Source organism: Triticum aestivum, chromosome 3D (genome assembly GCF_018294505.1).
Source record: "Triticum aestivum cultivar Chinese Spring chromosome 3D, IWGSC CS RefSeq v2.1, whole genome shotgun sequence".
NCBI classification, from domain to species: domain Eukaryota; kingdom Viridiplantae; phylum Streptophyta; class Magnoliopsida; order Poales; family Poaceae; genus Triticum; species Triticum aestivum.
This window is the reverse complement of record NC_057802.1, coordinates 545,079,127-545,089,456: the sequence shown is the minus strand read 5'-3', so window position 1 is coordinate 545,089,456 and position 10,330 is coordinate 545,079,127. Positions and strand designations below refer to the sequence as shown.

General features: G+C 43.8%; 1 protein-coding gene across 1 annotated transcript; it reads left to right on the top strand.

Moving 5' to 3' along the window:
• Window positions 1-801: 801 nt before the first annotated feature.
• Window positions 802-1,963, top strand: LOC123075288 (probable glutathione S-transferase GSTU6). Its single transcript, XM_044497933.1, has one exon. It carries the CDS (start codon window positions 911-913, stop codon window positions 1,598-1,600), a length of 690 nt encoding a protein of 229 aa, XP_044353868.1. The 5' UTR covers window positions 802-910; the 3' UTR covers window positions 1,601-1,963.
• Window positions 1,964-10,330: the final 8,367 nt, after the last annotated feature.

Genomic DNA, 10,330 nt, shown 5'->3' with positions numbered 1-10,330 from the left:
TACCCCAAACCTTTATGAGTTTGAAAATAATGACCAACATCATCATTCACTTTTATCCCAATACTACCATCTTCAACTAGAGTTTCTTACAGTGTAGCGCTATAGCTCATGTATTGTCTCTGATGCAAAAAAGATAAAAATTTGAAGTTAAAAATGGAAGCTTTTTTTCCCTCGAGTTTGAGCACGTACATCCATGCGCTTATCAGCCCTGTCTTCGTGCAAGGTTTCACTTGCTACATGTCTTTTTTTAACACAGTACAGACGCAATCGCTCATATATACACACATACACTCGCCCCTATGAACGCACGCACGCACACTCTACCTCTACGAGCACCTCCGAAAGACTGAGCAGGCATATCATCTTGAGATTTTACGAAGTCACTGTAGACGTCTTGTAGTTGACGGGAACATCTCCTTTCACTGAACGCGCATCGCTGAAAATCGTGAAATAAATCCAGAATAAATACAAAGATCGGGATTTGAATCCTGGTAGACCGGGGATACCATTGTCCTCCCTGAGTTTTCATTGCAGGTTGCAGCGATGGCGTGCTTGCTCCGGCCTCCTGCTGACCAGGTCAGTGGACGTAGCAAGAGAAGAACGACTCGCAGGGCATATGCCGCAGAAAGATCGTCTCTAACACTGTAGCGTCACATGTGACGCCGAGCTACTAGTCAAAAATCCAGAGATGGTCGCATACCTGCACCTACCATGAAATGAATACGTCAACGGTGATGCACATATCTGCAGCTACTCTTCCGGCAACTGTTCAGCTTGATTTGTGCTAGAGAAACAGCCAGAACGATGCTAATATACGTACACTTCCAAACTGAGTTAAGAGCACATACGTACACAGCAGGGCAAACAGTTTACGAGCACCAAATAGCAAGGAAGAGATCGATCCAAGACGATGGCCGGCCAAGGAGACGTGAAGCTGCTGGGCACGGGGGTGAGCTCCTTCGCGGTCCGCGTGCGCATGGCCCTGCATCTCAAGGGCGTGAGCTACGAGTACCTGGAGCAGGACCTGTTCGACAAGGGCGAGCTCCTCCTCGCCTCCAACCCGGTGCGCAAGAAGGTCCCCGTGCTCATCCACGCCGGCAGGCCCGTCTGCGAGTCGCTCGCCATCGTTGAGTACGTCGACGAGGTCTGGGCCAACGGCGTCTCGCTCCTCCCCGCAGACCCCTACGCCCGCGCCGTCGCCCGCTTCTGGGCCGCCTACGTCGACGACAAGCTGTCCCCCGCGTGGATAGGCATCCTGCGCGCCGCCTCGGAGGAGGACAGAGCCGAGAAGCTTGACACGGCGCTCGCGGTGGTCGGGCCCATGGAGGACGCCCTCGCCCACTGCTCTGGTGGGAAAGACTACTTCGCCGGCGACTCCGTCGGGTACCTTGACATCGCGCTCGGGTGCAACCTCTTCTGGTTTGAGGCGCTCCGCGAGATGTTCGGCGTGACGGTCATCGACGCAGGCAGAACTCCGCGCTTGGCAGCCTGGGCTGAGAGGTTCGTGCAGACGGAGGCGGCCAAGAAGGCGGCCCCGTCCATGACGAGCATGGTGGACTGCGCCGGGAAGCTGCAGAGCATGTGGGCCGCCGCCAAGTAATTATGGGTTCTGCAATCGTCAGTCGTCGCTTTTCCCCCTTCTGTTTGCGAAGTTAGTTTACCTAAAGATTTGTGAATTTCATTTTCTGCATTGTGTGACGGATATGTCGAGTAGTACGCAATAAAATAGTCATTTATTTGGATAAAGTTGTGGCTGAGCAATCCAGTTCCTTGTTCAGGAGCGAGTACGGTAGGAGAAAAATCATGGTGTTTAAGACCCTATTCAGAGACCCATCACTCCACCACTCCGCTCTCGGAGCTGGAGTTAAAAAGTACGGAGCTGGGAACAGATGCTCCGCAGCTCCTCGTATTATTAGGAGCTGGAGTGACTCCGAACATAGCCTAAATCTTGATATTTTTGTATGTCCAAGTGCAAGTTTAGTTCCATGAATATCACATTACATTTTATGGTGAAGAAATAAAACTTGGCTTTGGTGAATGATCGATGGCACTTTGTGTGCTTTATTTATTTATGTAGAATGATTGCACCTAAACAGGCGAAGTTACTGCAATAAGCTAGTCTCTTGGACTAGATCCAACAAATTTACACGAGTAGTTTTGAGATTACATGTGAAGTTTCATATTCAAGGTGTATCAAAAAAATTGTTTAATGAATAGATGATCACATGGTAGTTTTGGTGGTTCGAGATTATATGGTCAACTTTGATTGGATTTCAATTCCACCTAATAATACTACCAAATCAGCAATCATATTTGCTGAGCAGAGCGACAGAAGCAAAAAAAAATCACGAGGTGACCAAATTTATGGCCAATAATATGTTTCCTTATTCGCAACAGAGCCAACATTATTAATTTCAGTCCACAAATATTTGTGAGAGTTACAAAGTAGTAGCATTTTAATCAGGGGGTTCAGTTTGGACATTTCTTTGCTTGTTAACTTCAGCTTCGACACCAAGTCATTCAAGATAACTTTGAACTAAAGTGATGAACAATCTCATTTTAGGTGCACCGGATTTGGCTGGCACATATATCATGTTGGAAATGTGAGAAATTTAATATATCATTTAATCCATAGAAATACTAGATAAAACATGACTATTATAGCAGAGATGAAACAAGGTATGTAATCTAACAGAGAGAAGGCAAATAGCATCTGCACATGCGAACTAGAACAAAACATATGTAGAGCAGATACTAGAAGAAGAAATTATAGTAGGAACTCGAACAAAAGGAACATGAAAACGCACTGAGCTGCGGTAGTAGCAGTAGCGTTGGTGTTGACGGGTTCACCCATGTTCTCGAAGAGGTCGTCGACGTCGCGGAAGAAGTTGTTGTCGGCGTCCGGGGTGTCCGCGATGAACAAGTCAGTAGTCGTGCAGAGCGCTCCACAAAAACCTTATCACCCTTCTCTCGTACAGGACACAAAGATGTGTGGTTTCGGAGGCCTACTGTCCCGACCTGCATTGTGATACTCCGTCGTATCTATAATTTTTTATTGTTCCATGCCAATATTATACAACTTTTACATACTTTTGGCAACAATTTATATGATTTATTGGACTAACCTATTGATCTAGTGCCTGGTGCCAGTTCCTGTTTTTGCATGTTTTTTGCTTTGCAGAATATCCATATCAAACGAAGTCCAAATGCAATAAAAAATTATGGAGAATTATTTTGGAATATATGTGATTTTTGGGACTTGGCATCAACGCAAACGGGGGCCCACAGTGCCAAGAAGACATCAGGGTGCGCCCCGGGGGCCAGGCGCGCGGTAGTGGGTTGTGCTGACCTCATACGTTGGTTGGGGCTCTACTTAAGGCGCAAGGAAGCTTATATCCGAAAAAATCGTGTTAAAATCTTAGCGCAATCGGAGTTACGAATCTCCGGGAATATAAGAAATGGTTTTCGGCCAGATCTGGAGAACGCGAAACAGAAGAGAGCAGGGGGATAGATCCAATCTCGGAGGGGCTCCCGCCCCTCCGCCGCCATGGAGGCCATGGACCAGAGGGGGAACTCTCCTCCCATCTAGGGGGGAGGCCAAGGAAGAAGAAGAAGGAGGGGGGCTCTCTCCCCCTCTCTCCTGGTGGCGCCGGAGTGCCGCCGGGGCAAGGTTCGTGACGACGATCTACATCAACAATCTTGCTACCGTCAACACCAACTCCCCCCCTCTATGCAGCGGTGTAACCTCCCTTCTCCCCACCGTAATCTCTACTTAAACATGGTGCTCAACTCCATATATTATTTCCCAATGATATTTGGCTATCCTATGATGTTTGAGTAGATTTGTTTTGTCCTATGGGTCAATCGTGATCTTGGTTTGTATGAGTGTATATTTTATTTATGGTGTTGTCCTACGGTGCCCTCGGTGTCGCACAACTGGAGGGATCCCCGCTGTAGGGTGTTGCAATATATTCATGATTCGCTTATGGTGGATGGCGTGAGTGACAGAAGCACATACCCGAGTAAATGGGTTGTTGCGTATGGGAGTAAAGAGGACTTGATACTTAATGCTATGGTTGGGTTCACGACCTTAATGATCTTTAGTAGTTGCGGATGCTTGCTACAGTTCCAATCATAAGTGTATGTGATCCAAGTAGAGAAAGTATGTTAGCTCATGCCTCACCCTCATATAAAATTGCAAGAATGATTACCGGTCTAGTTATCGATTGCCTAGGGACAAATGACTTTCTCGTTGACAAAAGCTATCCACTTTTATTACCTTGCAATTTATTCGTAGTTTTATTCTCCCAAAGTACTCGTAGTTTTATTCTTGCAAAATAGTAGCATACTTGTTCTAGGTAAAGCAAACGTCAAGTGTGCGTAGAGTTGTATCGGTGGTCGATAGAACTTGAGGAAATATTTGTTCTACCTTTAACTCGTCGTTGGGTTTGACACTCTTATTTATCGAAGAAGGCTACAAACAATCCCCTATACTTTTGGGTTATCAAGACCTTTTTCTGGCACCGTTGCCTGAGAGCAATAGCGTGGGGTGAATATTCTTGTGTGTGCTTGTTTTCTTTATCACTAAGTAGTTTTTACTTCCTGTCTAAATTGTTTCGCATCTTTAGTTACGGATATGGAACACAAGACATCAAAAAAATTAGTTGTACTTGCTATTCATGAAGATGGGGAACCTCCTAAAACCCTCAATGCTCGTTATGTGAAAAATATTAATCACTACTTCGATAATCCTGAGAAAACCCCATTCAACTTGATAATGGGGGACACGTTGGATCAACGTGAATACTTTATCGCTTGACACAAAAAGGGAAATTATTATGGGATCAAATTAGTATGTTGCATTGGTATGCTCGGGACCTATATTTGAGATACGATTATACTTGTTGCTCTAGGATGAAGGCTCCACACCTTCCCTTTTCATGTGAACTAGCGGGGTGACCCGCGCATTTGCGCGGCTAGATATAACTAATGTTTGTGTAATTCATTAATCCGGAAGGTTTTGATTGTCCGCAAAATATAGCAAAATTTACATTTAGTGGAAACGTGGTGACACTTAATTACTAAGGTCGTTTACCTAGGAACTGAAGAAGATTTCAGAAAAGGAAAACCGCCGGAATTGAAATGTCATGTAGTAACACAAATAGATGAAACGCATGAGATTATACATCATGCTTCTTTTCCTCCAAAACCCCTATGAATGTTGCATTCCATAAAAATTTCATGTCATCAAATATGGACATTTTTCGTTTCCAAATAGTACCCATAATTTTTTCCTACTGAAATCTTCTTAGTTGTATGCTACATTTCAATGTAAAATAGGGAACATTAACAAATGACCAGCTGAATTGGTGTACATAGCCTGACGTGGAAACCCTTGATTTATATGTAGTGATCTCCATGTTTTTATCTTCAATTTGTCCCCATCCATCATTTTTTATCCTCCAATCAATCATTTTCTGATAACTTGATTAGCATGGATTGATTATGTATAATTACGTAAACTAATGGCTAAACCAATTTGCATAGTGTATTTACTAAAAATGTCCGTCTTCATATGCTTACACTCTGACTCATCTTACTGTGGTTGCCTATATATTTAAAGTATGGATCTAATCCAATGCAATTGATAGTTTCTGTTACATCAAATGTGAAGACATTATTTCACACTCACAATCATCAAAGATTGTAGATTCTTCTTTACGATCATGTGTATGTTTTTTCTCCATTGACTGATATGATTCACAACACTTATGTTATAACAATCTATGTTGGACGCTCGGATAATATCTTGCCTTTATTTCTCATCTAGGAGTATTAAATTAGCGATGAGGAATTTGACATGCTTACTTAGTTTGGGTTGAAATCGTCGACAATCCTTGACTATCGACTCAAATAGCGTTGCATATATTTTATAATTCATTAATCTCTATAGATTTCTTTAAACCAAAAAAAAAAATACTTCCCTTGTATATTCATTTGAAAAATTTCTGCAATATTCCCTTCCACTCAATCATCGTGTAGACATTTACATTTCTTTATGATGGTTCATGTTGTTTGTTTTTAATGACTTTATAGCTTTTTGCAAAATGACTCATTAATATTGACAAGATTTTTTGCATTCGGCCTTACTATTGAACTCCCATTTATTTGATACGCTCCTCCCCACCTAGCACATTTGATCAATCCACCTATTCATATTGCATCAATGGCATGCACACTTTGGACCTTGTGGGAGATATGCTTACTTTTAGATTCTTTTAGTTAAAGCATTTTATTCTCGTTTCCAAATGCCATGAGCATTATTGAAGCATACATCCACTCATTTTCTGGGAAATGATCTCGATTTTTTTCTATACTGTAGAACCTATCCATTTTAATACATCTAACTAATCCATGCATGCTCATACTCTAACTCATTCTCCACTAGCATATTAACATTTAACAATATATTTTATGATATATCATAGGAGAATAATTAAACTGCTCATGTCATTTTATTTTCATTCTACTTGTAAGATTTACGTTAAATACTTATATAATTTAGACTGAATTGATCGTATATGTGTGAATCTTGGAGCGTCTTTTGTGTTTATTTTTCTTTTTTCTTTTATGCACCATGCTGGTATGAGATAGTCCATGGCCTATTTATAGAATGCTCATTGCACTTCACTTATATCTTTTGAGTATGGCTTTATAGAATGCTTTATGTGCTTCACTTATATCATTTGAAGTTTGGATTGCCTGTTTCTCTTCACATAGAAAACTGTTATTTATATAATGCTCTTTTGCTTCACTTATATTTATTAGAGCATGGTATTTTGTAGAAATAATTAAACTTTCATGCTTCACTTATATCTATTTAGAGAGTCAACAGGAATTGGTCATTTGTATGGTTAGTCATGAAAACCTAAATAAAACTTATGGATCACTGAATATGATATGTTTCATTCCTTGCAATAGTTTTGCGATATAGAGAGGGAATATGTGGGAGGTACTAGTAAACGGTTGTGGTTAGTAAGAATATTGGTGTTAAGGTACAAGACAAAGGCTCTGTTATTCTATCTAACGTAGGTTTTATGTATGTACCCACTGTTGGGGAACGTAGCATGCAATTTCAAAAAAATTCCTACGATCACGCAAGATCTATCTAGGAGAGGCATAGCAACGAGAGGGGGAGAGTGTGTCCACGTACCCTCGTAGACCGAAAGCGGAAGCGTTAGCTTAACGCAGTTGATGTAGTCGAACGTCTTCGTGATCCAACTGATCAAGCACCGAATGTACGGGACCTCAGATTTCTTCACACGTTCAGCTCGATGACGTCCCTCGAACTCTTGATCCAGGAAAGTGTCGAGGGAGAGTTTCGTCAGCACGGTGGCCTGGTGATGGTGATGGTGATGTGATCCGCGTAGGGCTTCGCCTAAGCGCTACGGCAATATGACCTGAGGAGTAAACTGTGGAGGGGGGCACCGCACGCGGCTAGGAGAACAATTGATGTGATTTGGGGTCCCCCTGCCCCCGTATATAAAGGAGGAGGGGAGTAAGCCAGCCCTAGGGGGCGCGCCATGGGGGGGGGAACCGACTTGGTCGCCCCCGCTCCTTCTTTCGGAGGGGAAAAGGGGGAAGGAGAGGGAGAGGTGGAAGGAAAGGGGGCCGCACCCCCTCCCCTTGTCCAATTAGGACTGCCCATGGGGGGCGCCACCCCTTGTGGACTGCCCTCACTCTCCCCTATGGCCCATAGTGGCCCATTACTTTCCCCGAGGGGTTCCGGTAACCCCTCGGTATTCCAATAAATATCCGAATCTCTCCGAAACCATTGCGGTGTCCGAATACTATCGTCCAATATATCAATCTTTACCTCTCAACCATTTCAAGATTCCTCGTTATGTCCGTGATCTCATCCGGGACTCCGAACAATCTTCGGTCACCAAACCACATAACTCATAATACAAATCGTCATCGAACGTTAAGCGTGCGGACCCTACGGGTTCGAGAACTATGTAGACATGACTGAGACACATCTCTGATCAATAACCAACATCGAACCTGGATGCTCATATTGGTTCCTACATATTCTACGAAGATCTTTATCGGTCAAACCGTAATGACAACATATGGCATTCCCTTTGTCATCGGTATGTTACTTGCCCGAGATTCGGTCGTCGGTATCCTCATACCTAGTTCAATCTCATTACCGGCAAGTCTCTTTACTCGTTCCGTAATGCATCATCCCGTAACTAACTCATTAGTCACATTGCTTGCAAGGCTTATCATGATGTGCATTACCGAGAGGGCCCAGAGATACCTCTCCGATACTCGGAGTGACAAATCCTAATCTCGATCTATGCCAACCCAACAAACACCTTCGGAGACACCTGTAGAGCATCTTTATAATCACCCAGTTACGTTGTCACGTTTGATAGCACATAAGGTGTTCCTCCGGTATTCGGGAGTTGCATAATCTCATAGTCAAAGGAATATGTATAAGTCATGAAGAAAGCAATAGCAATAAAACTTAACAATCATTATGCTAAGCTAACGAGTGGGTCTTGTCCATCACATCATTCTGCTAATGATGTGATCCCGTTCATCAAATGACAACACATGTCTATGGTTAGGAAACTTAACCATCTTTGATTAACGAACTAGTCTAGAAGAGGCTTACTAGGGACACTGTGTTTTGTCTATGTATCCACACATGTATCAAGTTTCCAGTCAATACAATTCTAGCATGAATAATAAACATTTATCATGATATAAGGAAATATAAATAACAACTTTATTATTGCCTCTAGGGCATATTTCCTTCAGTCTTCCACTTGCACTAGAGTCAATAATCTAGATTACATTGTAATGATTCTAACACCCATGGAGTCTTGGTGCTGATCATGTTTTGCTCGTGAAAGAGGCTTGGTCAATGTTGACAGTGTCCTGGACTAGGGGGTACTCACCACGTCGTCTCCCGACCAGCTGGACCGGGCCGAGGACCCCCGTGGTGGTTCACTATTGGGCCAGTTCGGACAGTCCATGCCGCATACAAGGAAGACTCCACAAGACTTGGCGCTCAAGCCAAGGACTCTCCAAAACCCTAGGCCTCCGGTGTGTTATATAAACCGAGGCCAGGCTAGTCGATGCACAATCTCATATTCATTACTACTATCTTGTGGTAGATACATGTACTCTGTACTACACCCCATATGAATACAATCAAAAGTAGCATGTAGGGTATTATCTCTTCGAGAGAGCCCGAAGCTGGGTAAAATCCCGTGTCCATGTTACCATCGCTCCAAGACGCCTAGCTTAGGACCCCTACTACGAGATACGCCGGATATAGAACCGACATTGGTGCTTTCATTGAGAGCCTGCTAGGTGATCGACACGGATCGATGTGATGATCAGGTGATATTTTTTCAGTTAGATCTATTCCATATATATTATCTATTTTTGCAAAATCGTTGGTTCCGCGTCGTGCTACTTTATTTGCAGAATGAGATCAAGAAATTTTCTAGCGGCGGCAGCCTTGTCTGCTACCTGCCAGAATGTCAGATCCGAGGTGTGATGCTACTAGCAGCACACCCAAATGCAATTCATATATACCCCGTGCTGCGGAGGCGATCCAGCCAGCGGCGCTGATCACGCATGCACAGTACTTCTGGCGTACGGCAACACACCAGGCCAGCGGTAACTCATCTATGCGGAAACACAGGGAGATCCCCTCCTTCCTTCCTTTTTTATATTATTTAATAAAGTCTTTTGCGTTGGCGGCTTCTCCCGTGCATATTTCATATACAGGATTAGCTTGACGCCAGCGTGAGGAGTAGTACTATACTACTACTACTTGCTAACCTCCGCATGAGATACTAATATCTCCTGTGCCGTATTGATTTTAACTTAATGACTAATTGCTACAGCATCCGCTATTGTTGCGCCAGATTACAATACGGCCTATATAATGGTGCAGTCCTATCCGCGGTCCTACGAACACAACATCGGAAACTCGAACAGCCCTGTGATTTCGGGTTTTTCATGCCTTCACTGTGTGACGCCGGCGCCCAGCATCAACATGGACTTCGGCGCCAGATACTGGTGGCCCATGCAGGCTATCAAGGCGGCGAGAGGCCCGGCGACCGAACTCTGTCCCAGCGTTGGGGACGCGTGTCGAGCCAACCCGATCACGGCCAAAATCATACACTGGCTGGATAAGAACTCACCTGCCAGAAAAGGAAATCCGACCCAGCGAGGAGACTGCACAGCGCTAGTACTGCCCATGCAGAACAACGCACAGGGGCCAACTAGAATTCGGATCGATGGC